At 44.7% G+C, this 22,321-nt stretch overlaps 1 protein-coding gene across 2 annotated transcripts in view; it reads left to right on the top strand.

The window, feature by feature from the left end:
- pde9aa (phosphodiesterase 9aa) overlaps positions 1-22,321 on the top strand; it is a 39,937-nt gene that overhangs the window by 1,104 nt on the left and 16,512 nt on the right. For both annotated transcript variants that reach the window (XM_084361125.1, XM_084361124.1), the window contains exons 2-4: positions 10,790-10,860; positions 11,280-11,357; positions 21,609-21,652. In XM_084361125.1, coding sequence (XP_084217251.1) covers positions 10,790-10,860; positions 11,280-11,357; positions 21,609-21,652 — 193 coding nt within the window. The remainder of the gene's footprint in view (positions 1-10,789; positions 10,861-11,279; positions 11,358-21,608; positions 21,653-22,321) is intronic.

Here is a 22,321-nt window from a genome sequence, read left to right as displayed (position 1 = left end):
CGATTTGTTCTACAACATAAAATACATAATTAAACATCCCACAGTTTAATTTTAAAGCTCTCACGTGTGTTAAAGACGGCGGTCCACAGTGTCTACAGCAGGATTCAGAAGGTACGACACAACACAAGCTAAAACAAGCTATGTTTTCTGGAGCTCCAACATTATTAATATTAAATAAATGTTATGTCAAAGGAGGAGAAGCTGGAGGTTAAAAATCCAAAACATGAAAACATTATGAATTAAAAAAATAACTTGATTAATTAATGATTAATATTAATTAATAAAAAAAGCTGCTTTAATGAAAAGCAGCTTTTTCATTATCAGCCTGCTTCAGTATTATTAAAAATTGTATGTTCATTTATATATTTTCTGCAGTCATTCATCATTTATGTTTTTTATTTGATGGTTGATTAGTAATTAATGCATTTAATATAAAAAATAAATCTCTAGAGAAAAACAGGAGGTAAAATAACAGTAATATGAAAGTTTTGTAGCTTAGAAGGTGAAATGACTCAGGTAGAGTTTCCTTCACTGATATATATCAGTCAAGATGTCTGATATGAAAACTGTTTTTATTTTGGAGATTATGATGCAGAAAATGGTGAATTGAGTTGTTTATAATAATAAATGTACTGTTTCAGTGCGCAGGTGTCATTTTAGTATAAAGTTTATTGTTCTTTGTCAAATATTCTTTGTCACGTGTGTTTGATAACCACATTTGATTGATCTTTGAAAAATATTTGTGAATACCAGCCGATAAATTGATGTAGGAGTGTTTTATTCCTTAGTTCGTGTCCGCAATATTGAGATTTAATTAAAACCTTGAGATTCCCTCTGTAACTCTTTAGGGTGATGTCATCTGTCGTACTGAAACCTGTAAATCAATGAGCACTTTTGCAAATCTGGTTCCCTCGTCTCAAAGTCTGAGTTTATTTAATGTGTTTTCAGTTGGATGCCTGAAAGAAGGTCTGTGGTTTCCACAGGCTGGTGATAAAAAGCCCAGTGACTGTCCCGTTGTCGGCCGAGCTCAGTTCATATTTAGTCAAAACTGTCAAATAACTCAGTTAATCTAAAAGTTTGTTATCAGGAGATCTCGACAAAATGATCTCATCTTGTGATAATCACGCAAATAACTTGTGATCTCGAGAAAACAAATTAAATTAAATTATTAACAAACGACTCCATGACGCAACGTGTCCGCTTAGAAATCCTCTAAAAAAGAAGCTCCTCACATGTGCAGAACTTGCCTGAGAAACATCATGTTTTTAACTTTTCTTCAGTATCACAGTGATCCAGCGACAGTCGTCTGTACATCCATGAGCACGCTGCAAACAGGAAGTGCTGACAGCTAATTCTGCAAAGTTTTAATTGAGTTTTAGAGTATTTTTTGTTTCCATTTTAAATCAAGTATTTACTTCGGTTGTTTAGCAGAATGCTGCAACTGCTGTTTTACTGTGAAGCTCCAGAAATGTTCTGTGGACTACGAGACTTCACCTGACTTTATATCGTCAGGAGGAGACGATGACTGAGCCTGACTTTATATCATCAGGAGGAGATGATGGCTGGATTTACTTTTTGGGTGAACTGTTCCTTTAAGGGATTAAAATATGTAGAATTAAACCTTTCGACTATAATTTGATGAAAATATTACGACTTCTCATCGACTAAAACATTTAAAATGTTTTGCCGACTAAAACCATGAAGGATAAAAATTGACACTGAGCGATAACAAAATAAACTAATATCACTTAGATTATAATCTGGAGTAACACTGATTATAGAAATACAGTAAAAGACCATAAAGCTGCTATAAATACTCATCGGCACAGCATGCAGGGCCATATTTGGATTTTATAGCTTTATAAAGTTTTATTTACTTCAGTTTGTGATCATTTCTCGACTATCTGGACTCAAGAGATCCATAAAGTCTTACATAAACATTAATAAGCTGTATTATAGACGCCCTGTAATGAGTCTCGTCAGGTGCGCTTTTACAGCTGCGTGTTATTGACACTGAATCGAGTACATTAAACATGAACGCTGCTCGGCCTTTTGTCTGTTTATCGCAGTGATTGCGAGGATACTGACTGAGCACTTCACAGGCTAAAAATAGAGAGAGACCACCGCAGTCATCATCATGTAGCCTCACCATCAGGGAGCATCCTCTGTGCTGGATAATGTCTGCGGTTTTTGTTTAGTGGACGTCGTTTCTGCAGAGCTGCGAGGTTGAAGAGTAACTCTGACCTCTGAATAAACTCCTCAGCTGCCTCTCTGTTTTAAACACGTTCGATTGTCAGGTAGACGTTGAAAGAATCTAGGCCATGAAACTTATTAATCCAGCAAAGCACGTGAGAATCAGAGCGGAGCGCTCAGGTGACCCACCTGCCGACCTGACAGCGGATGTTTTTACACATTGAGCCTTTCTTCAGTGTCGGACGTCGATGGTTTCATAATAAATCGTGCAAATGTTGAAGGAAAGTCGCCACATTCAGCTGTGATAAACTCAGATGTATTCAGACTCAGTGTCTGTCAGAAGAGTAATGTGACGCTCGGTATTTACAAACTGAAGACATGTGAGGGTTAATGTTTAACCCAGCTCAGGAACTAATGTCAGAAATGTTTGCCATCACTGTAATTTCATTTTAACGTTCAAACACTGGCGCTGTAATAACCACAGTAACGTGAACCGACAGGTAACGTGTTGGAGTTAAATCAAACATGCATCAAAGTGATGTCGGCTGCAGCTAATGATCAGTTTCTCCTTTAATCGATTAGTTGTTTGGTATAAAAACAGTTTGTGACGTCTTCAAATGTCTCATTTTGTCCACAACACAAAGATATTGAGTTTACTGAGAAAATAAACCAGAAAACATTCACATTTAACAAACTGACAGCGGAGAATTGTGACTGTTTTTTTTACAAAATCAATAGAATTTTTTAATTTGAATTTAATTTGACAGTTGACAACTGATCGATTAATCGTCGCACCTCCTCCTCTAACTTTTAGCAGCAGGATTGTAACAAAAACACTTCTTCTTCTCTGTTTTCTTCACAGAAACATGAGAAAAAGTTCAGTTATTAATTAGTAATTCTTTTATTGATCTGGGTTTTCATACATGAGACAGTACGGCTCCGATCAGATATCAACATCCCTCCTCTCAGTCGATTAATCTGTCACTTATTGTCTAGATGAATTAATTAGTTCAGAAAATGTCGATCAGTGTTTCATCCTCAGATGTCTCAAAGAAATTCAGTTTACTGTCACAGAGGACTTGAAAATGACCCAAACAGAAGAATCAACGATCAAAACAGCTGCAGATGGATTGATCTCTGCAGCTCTGCCGATAATCGAGCACCATTTTGCGATAAACTGTTTTTAATCTCAGTATCATCAGAGTAAGACAGACTGCCACAACACCATGGTGCATTTATTGTCTCAACTTCAGCCAACATCCCGTCAAGAGATCATTAAATCTGCTGTTGAACTATCCAAATACATGCAAATGTGCAGAATAAGCACAAATTCATATCACACAGACTGTAGATGATTATAAATGTGCACAACTGCACATAAAACATGTAAACAAACAAACAACAGAGAGGAAGAGAGTCGACCACTTCTTCAAAATGGACGACAAAATGTCTCCTTATTAAAACTCTGAAACTTTAATCGCAGGATCGACTTCTTCTTCTTCACGTGTCGTCTTAAACGAACATCAACATGAAGAAACAGCATTTTGTTCTGAATAGAAGCAGAACAGCAGAACTGAAGGAGTCCTGATGGAGTCGGCCGTGCAAAATGTTTTATGAAGTTGTTGTGAAAGTAATATTTGGCGACATTTATAGTTCGACTTTACAACAGATTTTAAAATCGCTGCGGTTCAGACCCGACTGTCAAGCACCGATTCTTTCTGCGCGTAATCATTTCATAGTTCATAAAATGTTCATCACAGTTTCCCAGAGCTCATCAAAAATGACCTAAACGATGAATCGATCACCGAGATAGTCGCCCGTTTCCTTCGAGACTTTCAGTATGACAGTATATTGTACAGGGTTGGTGACTGAGCTCTGTACTTTTAAGGTTATAGACTGAATTACGTCACATTAAATCAATCAGGAAGGAAGAGAGAGAGCGAGACGTCGCCACTCGAGCAAGTCACAGCGAGTCAGGGCAACACATGCTGCAATATTTGTTATTTAAAATAGAAATGTGACCCGGTGAACACGTTTAACCTGAGGAAACAGGTCAAATATGAAATATATCTAAAAGATGAGGAGTGTGCGGCGTTGAACCCTCCTGCGTGATTAACGAGACATCGACATCATCGTCAGTTATCTCAACGCGTTTCTTTCCATTTCTTCATCGGAGGGTTTTTCCAGCTGGCTTCATTCATCCATCCGCTCATTTCTTTTCAACTTGTTTATCCGTTTTAGACTCACAGAGTGACTCAGTGCAGCTTTAAAGGAGATCCAAATCACTTTCAGCCTCAACCACAAGAACCAGAATCCCAGCAGAGCGTCCAGATTTATGCTGATCTGAACGCTGCCACCAACCGCAGGACGATTAAAAACATGAGTCACCGACACTAATAGGAAACAAAACAAACAGTGTGTTGAAGTCCACACACACACACACACTCTCCATCCAGTGTGTGTGATTCAGCTCATTAGTCCCTGATTGTTAATGAGAAGCTTCTCAGTGTCTTCAGTTTACACACCGGAGGAGCAGCAGCTCATGTACCATCACGTACTGTCAGGTACTGATGTTTATACCTCACACTCACAGCACTTCTTCATGCAGACTTGTTTAAAGGGTCAGTACACGTGTTTGAAGCATCCGAGCTTGTTAGCTAGCACGCTACTGTTGACATAAAACTTTAACTCTCACCTCCAGTTCTCTCTGAAGGACAGAAACCCTGTCGACTGAGTCTCTGAACTCATCCAGGCTCGTTTTAACCTTCTGCTTTTGTTTTTTTCTGTTGTTTCTAATCTCCATTTTGTTTACGTCTGCTTCCCCGTGAGGTCACGTGAGAGAAATCAGATGAAATTAGCTTTCACAGCTGTGTGTGTGTGTGTGTGTGTGGTTGTATCTCAGCAGCAGCCTGATCTTCTTCTGTATTGTCCGTCGATAATATTGAGCTGTTTGTTGGGAGGATCAGGTCACTTGTTGCTCTGCTGTGTAAGAGACACGACCACGTGGATTCAGGTTTGAATGTGAGATCAGCTTGAGGTCAGCGCGACATAATGAAAGGTTAAATAAATGAATTTGATATCGGACAGATGTAAAACATAAACGTGTGTTTATGTGCAGCTGCAGTTGTTTTAAACGTGCTGAATATTCAGCTCTTCTCCTCGTGAGGAACAAAGACGTGTTATTTCAGCATCGTGAGCTCTGCAGTCACCTTTTGTTCCGCGTCCTCTTCGTTCAGCCCATTCAGATGCTCGTACGGCGTCTTGTTTGATTTGAATAACAGTGGACAGAGTGGCTGGTTCACGCTGTGGGATCCTGGTGATGATGATGCAGCAGCAGCAGCAGCAGCAGTGGAGCATCATGATAAAGTGGGTTTGTAATTCAAATCAGCTTCTTAAAACAAGAAGATGAATGTATGTAGCAGTGGTTTATACGGCGGAGACAGGATAATGTTTTGGTTTCAAACAGACTCGTTGTTGTCGAGCAGAGTCGGAGCTCACAAACACAAACATGTTCAGCTTTTCTCATCAGTTTCTCTCATTTTGTCCTGCAGGAGTCTCTGCTGCCGCTCGCTCGTCTGCGTCCAGCTCCGTCTCTGCTTCACGTCGTGTGTTTTTCTCTCTTCGGTTCCTGTGAAGCTCTTCAGTTTGTCTTGAATCACGAGGTGTTTTTATCTCTTCTTCTTTCTGTTGTTTTTTAAAGGAGATTCTGTGTTTTGGCCTGGAATCGACAGTAAATGACACGTTTACGACGCATTAGGCAGATTTCAAGAGCAGCTAAAGCATAAATATATAAATAACTGGCAGTCAAATGAAATATACATATACAGCTTTAATTTGAAATGAGACGTGGGACCAGAAGACGAGGAAGTTTGTGTTTGAGAGGAAGGATGTTGATCTCACAGCTCAATGAAATAAGCCTCCACCTCCACCTCCACCTCTCCCTGTCTCCTCCTCCTCCTCCTCCACCTCTTCCTGTCTCCTCCACCTCCTCCTCCTCCTCTCCCTGTCTCCTCCACCTCTCCCTGTCTCCTCCTCCTCCTCCTCCACCTCTTCCTGTCTCCTCCACCTCCTCTTCCACCTCTCCCTTTCTCCTCCTCCTCTCCCTGTCTCCTCCACCTCCTCCTCCACCTCTCCCTGTCTCCTCCACCTCCACCTCCTCCTCCACCTCTCCCTGTCTCCTCCTCCTCCTCCTCCTCCACCTCTCCCTTTCTCCTCCTCCTCTCCCTGTCTCCTCCACCTCCTCCTCCACCTCTCCCTGTCTCCTCCTCCTCCTCCTCCACTTCTCCCTGTCTCCTCCACCTCCTCTCCCTGTCTCCTCCACCTCCTCCTCCACTTCTCCCTGTCTCCTCCTCCTCCTCCTCCTCCACTTCTCCCTGTCTCCTCCACCTCCTCTCCCTGTCTCCTCCACCTCCTCCTCCACCTCTCCCTGTCTCCTCCACCTCCTCCTCCACCTCTCCCTGTCTCCTCCTCCTCCTCCTCCACTTCTCCCTGTCTCCTCCACCTCCTCCTCCACTTCTCCCTGTCTCCTCCTCCACCTCCTCCTCCACTTCTCCCTGTCTCCTCCTCCTCCTCCTCCTCCACCTCTCCCTGTCTCCTCCACCTCCACCTCCACCTCTCCCTGTCTCCTCCACCTCCACCTCCACTTCTCCCTGTCTCCTCCACCTCCTCTCCCTGTCTCCTCCACCTCCTCCTCCTCCTCTCCCTGTCTCCTCCACCTCCACCTCCACCTCTCCCTGTCTCCTCCACCTCCACCTCCACTTCTCCCTGTCTCCTCCTCCTCCTCCACCTCCACTTCTCCCTGTCTCCTCCTCCTCCTCCTCCTCCACCTCTCCCTGTCTCCTCCACCTCTCCCTGTCTCCTCCTCCTCCTCCTCCACCTCTCCCTGTCTCCTCCACCTCCTCCTCCACCTCTCCCTGTCTCCTCCACCTCCACCTCTCCCTGTCTCCTCCACCTCCACCTCCTCCTCCACCTCTCCCTGTCTCCTCCTCCTCCTCCTCCACCTCTCCCTTTCTCCTCCTCCTCTCCCTGTCTCCTCCACCTCCTCCTCCACCTCTCCCTGTCTCCTCCTCCTCCTCCTCCACTTCTCCCTGTCTCCTCCACCTCCTCTCCCTGTCTCCTCCACCTCCTCCTCCTCCACCTCTCCCTGTCTCCTCCACCTCCTCTCCCTGTCTCCTCCACCTCCTCCTCCACTTCTCCCTGTCTCCTCCTCCTCCTCCTCCTCCACCTCTCCCTGTCTCCTCCACCTCCACCTCCTCCTCTCCCTGTCTCCTCCACCTCCTCCTCCACTTCTCCCTGTCTCCTCCTCCTCCTCCTCCTCCACTTCTCCCTGTCTCCTCCACCTCCTCTCCCTGTCTCCTCCACCTCCTCCTCCACTTCTCCCTGTCTCCTCCTCCTCCTCCTCCTCCACTTCTCCCTGTCTCCTCCACCTCCTCTCCCTGTCTCCTCCACCTCCTCCTCCACTTCTCCCTGTCTCCTCCTCCTCCTCCTCCTCCACCTCTCCCTGTCTCCTCCTCCTCCTCCTCCTCCACCTCTCCCTGTCTCCTCCACCTCCACCTCCACTTCTCCCTGTCTCCTCCACCTCCTCTCCCTGTCTCCTCCACCTCCTCCTCCTCCTCTCCCTGTCTCCTCCACCTCCACCTCTCCCTGTCTCCTCCACCTCCACCTCCACTTCTCCCTGTCTCCTCCTCCTCCTCCTCCTCCTCCACCTCTCCCTGTCTCCTCCACCTCTCCCTGTCTCCTCCTCCTCCACCTCCTCCTCCACCTCTCCCTGTCTCCTCCTCCACCTCCACCTCTCCCTGTCTCGTCCTCCTCCTCCTCCTCCACCTCTCCCTGTCTCCTCCACCTCTCCCTGTCTCCTCCTCCTCGTCCACCTCTCCCTGTCTCGTCCTCCTCCTCCTCCTCCTCCTCCACCTCTCCCTGTCTCCTCCACCTGTCACCGGCTGCCACCGACAGACCTCTGAAGTGCTCTCTGACCTCGCTCCTCCTCCACAATCACCCCCTTCCTCCGCCCTCCTCGTTAAAACCCTCCTCCCCCTCGCGGCCGGCCTCCCCCGTGTCACCTCTTGCTGCCACTTGGCTGTTTGATGCCGTCACATGCAGATGCCTCGGTTATCTATGTGGGTCATCCCTCTCTGAGCGCCGAGGCGTGGCACGAATCGTTTGTCACGTTCAACGACGCCGCTTGACCTTGTTTATGAAGACGAAAAACACCAAATATTTACAGCCTCTGCTGCGACGAGCACGATCTCTGATCAGGAGACGAGCCCGGAGCGTGGGAAGCCTCCGACGTTCAGACTCAGAGCTGCTCCCCCGTCAGCCACTGCTCCAGTTTCACATCCAGACACTGAAGTCAGCGGAGGAAGGAGAGGATCTGTTAGTCTGCTGGGCTTTAATTAGAAATACCAAAACATGTTGTAAACATCGGCACAAGTGGGGAAAAGTCGACGATTTAAAATGCACCAAATTAAATGTAGTCGAGTTCAGCTCAGATGTTCTCCCGTGTGATCGTTCTCATGCAGCAGGAGACGATGAAAGTCCTGCGTTATTTAAAACGTGATGCAGCTCAGAAGAATAAAAAAGCAGAGTCATGCTTTCACTCCAGAGAGCGGTGAGACAGAAAAGTGTCTGTTTTACTGTTTGTTTTATTGTTTGTTTGTTCCACTCACATTTATTGTTTTACTCTCGACACCCAGGAACCTTTTTATTGACTCTATGTGGAGGAAAGGCCGACAAATAATGTTTGACATACATTTTAAAATCTTTGACACATCTCAAGCTTTCCTTCAATGTTTCTATATTTATTTAATCATGTTCACACATTACACAACATTAGCGATACTTTTCTTAGAAGTACGTGACGGACCACCTGTGTACGAAGCTAAAATATAAACTGAATTAAATGAATAATTATGAGGCATTTAATTAATTTTGTTAAGGGCGGCCCCCAAAAACACTGTTTTTTAAAGCCTAATATGAAGAAGCCGCTCCTTGTTTTATTGTTTTTAGCCTGTTCTATTGTTTGTTTTATGGTTTGTTCCACTGTCATTTTGTTTTGTTTTCTTATTGAACCTCTCTGCTGCTTGTGTCGCTCAGTTTTTTTAACTGTACCTGGAAGTAACACAGACAACGCTAAGTTTGGACGGCCGAGCCCCCGTTATTACTCACTCCCATGAACAGTTTGTTCTCAACAACGTCACATTTGACACAGTCCTCAGCAAAACACCTGACAGGTGTGAAGTCACTCAGATGAATGGTTGTCAAGAACAAATGACACCTGAGTGGCTGTTGTATGTCGAAGCTATGCGTCTGTGTGGCAGCCATATTGGAGGTACAAACTGTACCTTTACCTTTTTTTATCCAAACAACTTCAAACTCGACAATGCACGTCCTTCCCACTGAGCAGAAACACATCCAAAGGACGTCTGGAGTGAAAGTTTTTTAGACGTCTCTTCAACGTTCACTGGTGATGCACGAGTGACGTCCTTACAGGGTTCAATATTGAAGTTTTTACAATGTAATGTTAGACATCTTTTCATCTTCAGTCACAGATGTCTGACAAACTTCTTGTGGTTCAAAATTAAAGTTGTAATGACGGCCAAATGTTACTCCTACAGAGAGGATTCAAACCTCGAGCCTCGACCTCAGTGGCTGCATGAGGCGTCCTCTTTACCAGGAGAGCTATTCACCGGCTTCATTAAATACCAGGTTTGGTCGTTTTAACCTTCGAACATCAGCCGACCTGATGAAGGCTGGATGAACAAACATGCTACAGTATTTAATAAACCTGATGACTAGCTCTCCTGGTAAAGAGCTCGCTTCATGCAGTCTACTGAGTCTGAGGCTTGAGGTTTGCATCAACTCTGTAGCTTTTGCTGCATGAAGTAGAATAAAACCTTCATAACAACTTTAATTTTGAAGCACAAGAATTTCTTCAGACGTCTGTGATTGAAGTTGAAAAGACGTCTCACCCTGTGAGGGCGTCACTCGGACGTCTAAAAACGTTTATTCTGGCTCCACTGGACGTCTTTTCAACGTCGGCAAAGACGCTGAGACGTCTTTTGGATTTGTTTTGCTTGTTGGGAAGAGTTTGCTGAAAACAATTTGATTTGAGCTTTTTATGGAATTTTTAAAAAATCTACTTATAGAGCAATAAATCTGTAATGAACATGACTTTAACATCAACTTGTGTGGAAGTATAAAGTAGCAGAAATGTGAATACTCAAATAAAGTACAGTCAACTCAAAATTGTAGCGACTGAAGGACAGTACCTGAGTTCATGTTCAGCCAGATTTTGAACGCAGGGCTTTTATTTGTGATGTAGTAACAGCGTGGTGTTTACTGACGGTCCCCGACCTACAAAACACCCGACAGGTGTGAAGACGATCGGTGCCTGAAATATGTGACGGACGTACAGAAAGACAAACACATCAAATCAATGAGAAGAAGAATTTCAGACATGCAGAGGCCAAACAAAGCAGAGCAGGGACCGGACAGGGACCCGGCGTGGACCCGTCCTCGTCCAGCTGGTCGAGTTTGAGACGCCTGCTACTGTCTGTGGATTTAACATTTTAAATGAGTGCGTGTTGTTGTCTCTCAGGTGGTGTTCAGCAGATTCTGCAGCCCGTGTGACATTAAAGAGCTCTTCTGTACAGCCCTGGGTGTGCCGAGGTAAAACACTCTGTTAATTCACTTTCAGCTTCATTACTTCATCAACACAGTCCAGAAAACAGTGTTTCTGTAGATTTAATGATGTTTTCACACAGTAGTCACCGCCTGAATCATATCTTCAGTGTAGGTAACTCCCAGTGACTCCTCTGCTGTTTGTTTTAGAGCTCAGGTTGACATGACCTCCTGTTAGTCACGATTTATTGTGTTGTATAATCTGAATGTGGAGAGTCCTTCATTTACAGGCAGGGAGGTGGAGAAGAGGTGGAGCTGCAGAGTGATAGAGAAGCATCTGAAACACCAAACGACTGAGCAGATTATGCTTTTTATAGCTTTACGGTTGACTTTTTAACAATAAATGCAGCACTAAGACAGGTAATTATTCATAAAAACGTTGCCTGTGTGTTTCTGTGTTGGTGCAGGAACACTAATCTGTCCCTGCTGGATTCGTCCGGCGCCATGGTGTCCATCGACCCCACCATGCCACACAACACAGAGAGGTACGTGAAACCCCCACCACGCTGATGTCTGTATTGATTCATTGATTGTTTGACAGAACATTTGTTCAGTCCAGCAGCTGCCGCTTGATTGAAAGACACATCCGCTGATTGACTGTAAATCACAGCGTCACCTCCTCCTTCCTCCCCCGCCGCTAACATGACGCTGCCGTGAACAATCTGCACACACACACAAACTGTAACTGAGTTTACTGAAGAAACTATTAAAATCCTGATCATGTGACATCTGATGTGGTCTGAACCAAACAAACATGTTTTCTTACATCTGGAGAAGAAGATTCGTGGATCAGGACGTCTGCAGCTCCACATTATAATGATGTTTGTCACATTTTACCTTCATCAGAAACTTGAACATATTGCCACTTCGATAATATATGTCAGTCAGTTGTGCAGCTCTACCTGGACCATTTTAATTCACGCGTAGTCAGACTGCTTTCATTCATTCTTCTGATATTCATTTGGGAAACCAGAATCGGAAAATGAAAAAATCATTTGTTATTTCGTTATTCCTTTATGAATCTGGTACCAAAAAACAAATAACAGTTTGTTTTCTCATACTTCGATTTTATGCTCAGATCAGAAAAAAGGGAAATGAAAAAGCGTGACAGAAGTTATTGACTTGCTCCACTGTTTCATTACCTTTTTCTGGGAAACAGCAGTCAACAAACTTCATTTGCACAAGATGTGACTGATGTAACAGCAGCCGTTGTTTCCCACAGAGAGGATTCCTGACAATGAGCTCATTTTCCTGCTGGTGTTTTACATTTTATGGACACATCTCACCTGCTTGATCCCACTGACAGCTGTGTTAAAAACTAGGAAAGGGCAGAGAACCAGAAATAGACACTGTGACATTTCTTTTTGATTCTCCTGCGTGTTTCTAACTGTGTTTACAGAATGTGCACGTCCTTAAACACCATCTCAGCGGTGTTTAACTGTGGAGCACACTAAACATTTACCATGTGCTGAACTTTAAGAAGTGCAGCTCGTCACTGATTTACCCGCTGAGCAGCTGAGGCACTTAAACTGCTTGTTTGGACGTCGCTCTGAGCCTTTAGAAGAGATGAATGCAAATTAATGAGTGAAAAAGATAAAAACACGAGGTTTTATGTTTTAAGAGGAAAAAATTCTCCTTCTAAAGCAAATTAACATTAATCCTTAATATATTTAAGGCTGTTAATGTCTGGTCACAGGAAAAAGAAATGGACAAGATAGGGTGCAGGCTGGACAAACAACGTACGCAAGATGGCTGGTGAGCCCTGGATTTTGACAGGAAGAAGGAGTCATCGTCCCTGGGTGGGCTCGAACCACCATCCTCTCGGTTAACAGCCGAGCGCGCTGGCCGATTGCGCCACAGAGACATGTTTTTGTTGTTGCACTTGAACCATCGTGTGTCGTCTTCTCCTGAAATAGGTTCTGCTGTGCTCAGACAAAATGTGCTTTTGATGTAATCAATAAGTGCCCTCCAATTTAACTGTCCTGTAGATTTTCTACCAAACCTACCTGTCAGAACTAATCACCTTTCATTGAGCTGTTAATGTGCTTGCCAAAACAAGGACACAACACAGCTGTTTGTTTTCTTATCAAACATGTCTCTGTTTTTCATTTCCGTGGTCCGTCGTCCATGTGAAATAGGGTCCGTCAAAGAATATTGCCAGGAATCAGGATACTGGGCCGTTATACGAAATAGAAGGAAGGCACCGCTGGGATTTGAACCCAGGATCTCCTGTTTACTAGACAGGCACTTTGACCAACTAAGCCACGGCGCCTTCATTCTTAGTCATCTCGCAGAGTGTTATGTGAACCATGGAAACACACCAAATCACTCATGTTTGGGGTCTGATGGTTCATTATGTGTTCAGGGATACAAAGAAATCATCAAGGTCAGAACCAATTGGATGCAGACTGGTGTTGGGTGCCTGTGGAATAGAGTCCGTCAAAGAATATCCCCAGGAATCAGGATACTGGGCCGATATACAAAATAGAAGGAAGGCACCGCTGGGATTTGAACCCAGGATCTCCTGTTTACAAGACAGGCACTTTGACCAACTAAGCCACGGCACCATTACTTTTGATCTTTACAATCAACTTCATATGATCAATTGGATGAAACTAGATCACCACTTGACAGACTAACTTTTCAGCTCTAGACAGGCATGTAGTGGTGGAAAAGCCTTGGCCTGTCACATGAATTTCTAGTGAAGTCAAGGGACTTCGTGGCACTGGGTCTTTTGACAAGAGCCCTGCCTGCCTTCAAAGTTTGGATAGTTGGTGAGGGCTAGATTTTGACAGGAACAAAGACTCCTCGTCCCTGGGTGGGCTCGAACCACCATCCTCTCGGTTAACAGCCGAGCGCGCTGGCCGATTGCGCCACAGAGACATGTTTTTGTTCTTGCACTTGAACCATCGTGTGTCATCTTCTCCTGAAATAGGTTCTGCTGTGCTCAGACAACATGTACTTTTGATGTAATCAAAGAATCGCCTCCAATTGAATTGTCTTGTAGATTTCTACCAAACCTCACCTTTCATTGAGCTGTTAATGTGCTTGCCAAGACAAGGACACAACACAGCTGTTTGTTTTCTTATAAAACATGTCTCTGTTTTTCCTTTCTGTGTTCTTCCAGAGGATATTCTTGATGGGTTGTGTTTTGCTTGAAGTCACATTGAATGCACTTGAGATAAAAGTGGTTTTAATCCTTGGCAAACCTTTTTGAAAAAGCTATGAAGGCACCGCTGGGATTTGAACCCAGGATCTCCTGTTTACTAGACAGGCACTTTAACCAACTAAGCCACAGCGCCCTCAGATTTGATCTTCTCACAGAGTCTTGGATGAACCATGAAATCACACCAAGTCGTCCGTGTGAAATAGAGTCCGTCAAAGAATATCCCCAGGAATCAGGATACTGGGCCGATATACGAAGTAGAAGGAAGGCACCGCTGGGATTTGAACCCAGGATCTCCTGTTTACTAGACAGGCACTTTGACCAACTAAGCCACGGCGCCCTAATTTTTGATCCTCTCACAGAGTCTTGCATGAACCATGAAATCACACCAAGTCGTCCATGTGAAATAGAGTCCGTCAAAGAATATCCCCAGCAATCAGGATACTGGGCCGATATACGAAATAGAAGGAAGGCACCGCTGGGATTTGAACCCAGGATCTCCTGTTTACAAGACAGGCACTTTGACCAACTAAGCCACAGCGCCCTCAGATTTGATCTTCTCACAGAGTCTTGCATGAACCATGAAATCACACCAAGTCGTCCATGTGAAATAGAGTCCGTCAAAGAATATCCCCAGGAATCAGGATACTGGGCCGATATACGAAATAGAAGGAAGGCACCGCTGGGATTTGAACCCTGGATCTCCTGTTTACAAGACAGGCACTTTGACCAACTAAGCCACGGCACCACCAGTTTTGATCCTTACAATCAACTTCATATGATCAATTGGATGAAACCGGATCTCCACTAGACAACCTAAGTTTTCAGCTCTAGACAGGCATGTAGTGGTGGAAAAGCCTTGGCCTGTCAGGCCTCTGGAGCCACATGAATTTCTAGTGAAGTCCAGGGACTTCGTGGCACTGGGTCTTTTGACAAGAGCCCTGCCTGCCTTCAAAGTTTAGATAGTTGGTGAGGGCTAGATTTTGACAGGAACAAAGAGTCATCGTCCCTGGGTGGGCTCGAACCACCATCCTCTCGGTTAACAGCCGAGCGCGCTGGCCGATTGCGCCACAGAGACATGTTTTTGTTCTTGCACTTGAACCATCGTGTGTCGTCTTCTCCTGAAATAGGTTCTGCTGTGCTCAGACAACATGTACTTTTGATGTAATCAAAGAATCCCCTCCAATTGAATTGTCTTGTAGATTTCTACCAAACCTCACCTTTCATTGAGCTGTTAATGTGCTTGCCAAGACAAGGACACAACACAGCTGTTTGTTTTCTTATCAAACATGTCTCTGTTTTTCCTTTCTGTGTTCTTCCAGAGGATATTCTTGATGGGTTGTGTTTTGCTTGAAGTCACATTGAATGCGCCTGAGATAAAAGTGGTTTTAGTCCTTGGCAAACCTTTTTGAAAAAGCTATGAAGGCACCGCTGGGATTTGAACCCAGGATCTCCTGTTTACTAGACAGGCACTTTGACCAACTAAGCCACAGCGCCCTCAGTTTTGGTCTTCTCACAGAGTCCTGTATGAACCATGAAATCACACCAAGTCGTCCATGTGAAATAGAGTCCGTCAAAGAATATCCCCAGGAATCAGGATACTGGGCCGATATACGAAATAGAAGGAAGGCACCGCTGGGATTTGAACCCAGGATCTCCTGTTTACTAGACAGGCACTTTGACCAACTAAGCCACGGCGCCCTCAGTTTTGATCTTCTCACAGAGTCTTGTATGAACCATGAAATCACACCAAGTCGTCCATGTGAAATAGAGTCCGTCAAAGAATATCCCCAGGAATCAGGATACTGGGCCGATATACGAAATAGAAGGAAGGCACCGCTGGGATTTGAACCCAGGATCTCCTGTTTACAAGACAGGCACTTTGACCAACTAAGCCACGGCGCCCTCAGTTTTGATCTTCTCACAGAGTCTTGTATGAACCATGAAATCACACCAAGTCGTCCATGTGAAATAGAGTCCGTCAAAGAATATCCCCAGGATATCCCCAGGAATCAGGATACTGGGCCAATATACGAAATAGAAGGAAGGCACCGCTGGGATTTGAACCCAGGATCTCCTGTTTACAAGACAGGCACTTTGACCAACTAAGCCACGGCACCACCACTTCTGGTCTTTATAATCAACTTCATATGATCAATTGGATGAAACCGGATCTCCACTTGACAAACTAAGTTTTCAGCTCTAGACAGGCATGTAGTGGTGGAAAAGCCTTGGCCTGTCTGGCCTCTGGAGCCACATGATTTTCTCGTGAAGTCAAGGGACTTCGTGGCACTGGGTCTTTTGACAAGAGCCCTGCCTGCCTTCAAAGCTTGGATAGTTGGTGAGGGCTAGATTTTGACAGGAACAAAGACTCCTCGTCCCTGGGTGGGCTCGAACCACCATCCTCTCGGTTAACAGCCGAGCGCGCTGGCCGATTGCGCCACAGAGACATGTTTTTGTACTTGCACTTGAACCATCGTGTGTCGTCTTCTCCTGAAATAGGTTCTGCTGTGCTCAGACAACATGTACTTTTGATGTAATCAAAGAATCGCCTCCAATTGAATTGTCTTGTAGATTTCTACCAAATCTCACCTTTCATTGAGCTGTTAATGTGCTTGCCAAGACAAGGACACAACACAGCTGTTTGTTTTCTTATAAAACATGTCTCTGTTTTTCCTTTCTGTGTTCTTCCAGAGGATATTCTTGATGGGTTGTGTTTTGCTTGAAGTCACATTGAATGCACTTGAGATAAAAGTGCTTTTAGTCCTCGGCAAACCTTTTTGGAAAAGCCATGAAGGCACCGCTGGGATTTGAACCAAGGATCTCCTGTTTACTAGACAGGCACTTTGACCAACTAAGCCACGGCGCCCTCACTTCTGATCTTCTCACAGAGTCTTGTATGAACCATGAAATCACACCAAGTCGTCCATGTGAAATAGAGTCCGTCAAAGAATATCCCCAGGAATCAGGATACTGGGCCGATATACGAAATAGAAGGAAGGCACCGCTGGGATTTGAACCCAGGATCTCCTGTTTACTAGACAGGCACTTTGACCAACTAAGCCACGGCGCCCTCAGTTTTGATCTTCTCACAGAGTCTTGTATGAACCATGAAATCACACCAAGTCGTCCATGTGAAATAGAGTCCGTCAAAGAATATCCCCAGGAATCAGGATACTGGGCCAATATACGAAATAGAAGGAAGGCACCGCTGGGATTTGAACCCAGGATCTCCTGTTTACAAGACAGGCACTTTGACCAACTAAGCCACGGCACCACCACTTTTGGTCTTTATAATCAACTTCATATGATCAATTGGATGAAACCGGATCTCCACTTGACAAACTAAGTTTTCAGCTCTAGACAGGCATGTAGTGGTGGAAAAGCCTTGGCCTGTCAGGAGCCACATGAATTTCTAGTGAAGTCAAGGGACTTCGTGGCACTGGGTCTTTTGACAAGAGCCCTGCCTGCCTTCAAAGTTTGGATAGTTGGTGAGGGCTAGATTTTGACAGGAACAAAGACTCCTCGTCCCTGGGTGGGCTCGAACCACCATCCTCTCGGTTAACAGCCGAGCGCGCTGGCCGATTGCGCCACAGAGACATGTTTTTGTTCTTGCACTTGAACCATCGTGTGTCATCTTCTCCTGAAATAGGTTCTGCTGTGCTCAGACAACATGTACTTTTGATGTAATCAAAGAATCGCCTCCAATTGAATTGTCTTGTAGATTTCTACCAAACCTCACCTTTCATTGAGCTGTTAATGTGCTTGCCAAGACAAGGACACAACACAGCTGTTTGTTTTCTTATAAAACATGTCTCTGTTTTTCCTTTCTGTGTTCTTCCAGAGGATATTCTTGATGGGTTGTGTTTTGCTTGAAGTCACATTGAATGCACTTGAGATAAAAGTGCTTTTAGTCCTCGGCAAACCTTTTTGGAAAAGCTATGAAGGCACCGCTGGGATTTGAACCCAGGATCTCCTGTTTACTAGACAGGCACTTTAACCAACTAAGCCACAGCGGCCTCAGTTTTGATGTTCTCACAGAGTCTTGTATGAACCATGAAATCACACCAAGTCGTCCATGTGAAATAGAGTCCGTCAAAGAATATCCCCAGCAATCAGGATACTGGGCCGATATATGAAATAGAAGGAAGGCACCGCTGGGATTTGAACCCAGGATCACCTGTTTACAAGACAGGCACTTTGACCAGCTAAGCCACGGCGCCATTACTTTTGATCCTTACAATCAACTTCATATGATCAATTGGATGAAACCGGATCTCCACTAGACAAACTAAGTTTTCAGCTCTAGACAGGCATGTAGTGGTGGAAAAGCCTTGGCCTGTCAGGTCTCTGGAGCCACATGAATTTCTAGTGAAGTCAAGGGACTTCGTGGCACTGGGTCTTTTGACAAGAGCCCTGCCTGCCTTCAAAGTTTAGATAGTTGGTGAGGGCTAGATTTTGACAGGAGCAAAGACTCCACGTCCCTGGGTGGGCTCGAACTACCATCCTCTCGGTTAACAGCCGAGCGCGCTGGCCGATTGCGCCACAGAGACATGTTTTTTTTCTTGCGCTTGAACCATCGTGTGTCGTCTTCTCCTGAAATAGGTTCTGCTGTGCTCAGACAACATGTACTTTTGATGTAATCAAAGAATCGCCTCCAATTGAATTGTCTTGTAGATTTCTACCAAACCTCACCTTTCATTGAGCTGTTAATGTGCTTGCCAAGACAAGGACACAACACAGCTGTTTGTTTTCTTATAAAACATGTCTCTGTTTTTCCTTTCTGTGTTCTTCCAGAGGATATTCTTGATGGGTTGTGTTTTGCTTGAAGTCACATTGAATGCACTTGAGATAAAAGTGCTTTTAGTCCTCGGCAAACCTTTTTGGAAAAGCCATGAAGGCACCGCTGGGATTTGAACCCAGGATCTCCTGTTTACTAGACAGGCACTTTGACCAACTAAGCCACGGCGCCCTCAGTTTTGATCTTCTCACAGAGTCTTGTATGAACCATGAAATCACACCAAGTCGTCCATGTGAAATAGAGTCCGTCAAAGAATATCCCCAGGAATCAGGATACTGGGCCGATATACGAAATAGAAGGAAGGCACCGCTGGGATTTGAACCCAGGATCTCCTGTTTACTAGACAGGCACTTTGACCAACTAAGCCACGGCGCCCTCACTTCTGATCTTCTCACAGAGTCTTGTATGAACCATGAAATCACACCAAGTCGTCCATGTGAAATAGAGTCCGTCAAAGAATATCCCCAGGAATCAGGATACTGGGCCAATATACGAAATAGAAGGAAGGCACCGCTGGGATTTGAACCCAGGATCTCCTGTTTACAAGACAGGCACTTTGACCAACTAAGCCACGGCACCACCACTTTTGGTCTTTATAATCAACTTCATATGATCAATTGGATGAAACCGGATCTCCACTTGACAAACTAAGTTTTCAGCTCTAGACAGGCATGTAGTGGTGGAAAAGCCTTGGCCTGTCAGGAGCCACATGAATTTCTAGTGAAGTCAAGGGACTTCGTGGCACTGGGTCTTTTGACAAGAGCCCTGCCTGCCTTCAAAGTTTGGATAGTTGGTGAGGGCTAGATTTTGACAGGAACAAAGACTCCTCGTCCCTGGGTGGGCTCGAACCACCATCCTCTCGGTTAACAGCCGAGCGCGCTGGCCGATTGCGCCACAGAGACATGTTTTTGTTCTTGCGCTTGAACCATCGTGTGTCGTCTTCTCCTGAAATAGGTTCTGCTGTGCTCAGACAACATGTACTTTTGATGTAATCAAAGAATCGCCTCCAATTGAATTGTCTTGTAGATTTCTACCAAACCTCACCTTTCATTGAGCTGTTAATGTGCTTGCCAAGACAAGGACACAACACAGCTGTTTGTTTTCTTATAAAACATGTCTCTGTTTTTCCTTTCTGTGTTCTTCCAGAGGATATTCTTGATGGGTTGTGTTTTGCTTGAAGTCACATTGAATGCGCCTGAGATAAAAGTGGTTTTAGTCCTTGGCAAACCTTTTTGAAAAAGCTATGAAGGCACCGCTGGGATTTGAACCCAGGATCTCCTGTTTACTAGACAGGCACTTTGACCAACTAAGCCACAGCGCCCTCAGTGTTGATCTTCTCACAGAGTCTTGGATGAACCATGAAATCACACCAAGTCGTCCATGTGAAATAGAGTCCGTCAAAGAATATCCCCAGGAATCAGGATACTGGGCCGATATACGAAATAGAAGGAAGGCACCGCTGGGATTTGAACCCAGGATCTCCTGTTTACAAGACAGGCACTTTGACCAACTAAGCCACGGCACCATTACTTTTGGTCTTTATAATCAACTTCATATGATCAATTGGATGAAACCGGATCTCCACTAGACAAACTAAGTTTTCAGCTCTAGACAGGCATGTAGTGGTGGAAAAGCCTTGGCCTGTCAGGCCTCTGGAGCCACATGAATTTCTAGTGAAGTCAAGGGACTTCGTGGCACTGGGTCTTTTGACAAGAGCCCTGCCTGCCTTCAAAGCTTGGATAGTTGGTGAGTGCTGGAGTTTGACAGGAACAAATAGTCCTCGTCCCTGGGTGGGCTCGAACCACCATCCTCTCGGTTAACAGCCGAGCGCGCTGGCCGATTGCGCCACAGAGACATGCCTCTGCCCTCGCACAAGAAACATTGTGTGTCGTCTCCTTCCGAAATAAGTCCTGCTATGCTGAGACAACGTGCTTTTGATGTAATCAAAGAATCCCCTCTAATTGGAATGATCCCACAGTCTAGTCGATTGCTACCAAACCCGACCTCAATAAACAGTAGAGCTGCTGTGTATTCCTGGTAGATGAGATTGTGAATCAGGGCGTACATTTGTCATAAGTCACTTATTGTTCATGTTTAGATGAGTGTTATCAGCTGCATTTAAGATCTGAAGCTGCAGTTTGATTCTCTGCTGCAGCCTCGGTTGAAGACGACAGGTTGAATCTTCTCTGGATCAGCTTTAAGGCTGTAACACGATCTCATCCAGGGATGTCACATCCAGTTTCATTATTCAACTGGAATTTTCCAAAGCTGCTGTTCGGTGACACTCAGAGAGGCTCCAACAGTACAGCGTCGTCCAAATTTTCCACCTCGGCCAGAACAAAAAGGAGGATTTCTCCCAGCGTCGCTAAAAAAACATGAAATCTGAAACCTGACAGCACTTTAAAGCCGGAGGAACATAAATGACGAGTACTAACCCGGTCTCGTTAGACACAACACTAAACACACGCCACACACATGCACTGACACACATACACACTGACTGGAGAGGACACTTAAATAGGTGTGTGTGCACGTTTGTTATCTTATCTGAGGGTAAAATCTGAAACCTTTTATTTGACAAACATCATCTGAGTGTTGCTAATCTTCCTTGTAAAGAGAGTGTGTGTGTGTGTTTGTGTGTGTGTGTGTGTGTGTCTTCCCACTGATATTAGTAAGTGGGAGGAAAAGTACAGCGTGTGTGTTTAGAGGACGATGTTGAACCACCTCTGCTCTCACAACTAACCTGTGTTGTGTGTCTGTGTGTTGAAGGTCACCGTACAGAGTGGTGCCAATGATTGGAGGACAGCTCGCAGGTGAGTTTACACACACACAAACACACACAAACACACACATACTCACTAAGAAAGAAAATAAAATTACAATAAATGACATCAAATCAAAGTGCGTAGAGAAAACAGGCATCAAAAAATGTCATTGTTGCCGTGATGACTTGTTATTCTCCAGGCATAGTATTAAACTGCCCTGTATAATGAAAGATGCATAACGTCAGGGTTGTCCCAGCATGTTAAAAGACGCTGCTGCTAAGTTATAATATGTATACGGCTGCGTTGACTCACAAGATTCATCCGTGAGCTAACAGGCAGAAAAAAAAGCGCTCATAAATGTAAATGTGTTCTTGTTTTGTTGACACATCTTTCAGCCCAGTTGCCAGGATACACTTTTAGCAGTTATATTTTCTGCACATGTCATGTGCTGCAAAACGTGTCATATCACGTTCATATTAACCGACTGACTTTCATGTTGGGAGGTGGAAACTGTGGCGCATCAACATTTGTAGACGTGACACCACTGTATGTTTTTAAGGAGACGACACTGCATGTTGGCTCTACCTTTAGTTACTTTGCAGATACAACGAATACCTGATGATGCATTATGATATTAACAGGTTCATCTGCAGTATTAATACATAGTCAAACATAAGCTTTACCAGCTGCAGCAGTAAAGTAATGCACATATTACTT

Source organism: Pagrus pagrus (assembly GCF_965226575.1).
Source record: "Pagrus pagrus genome assembly, chromosome: 9".
NCBI lineage: Eukaryota > Metazoa > Chordata > Actinopteri > Spariformes > Sparidae > Pagrus > Pagrus pagrus.
This window is presented reverse-complemented; position numbering and strand designations above follow the sequence as displayed.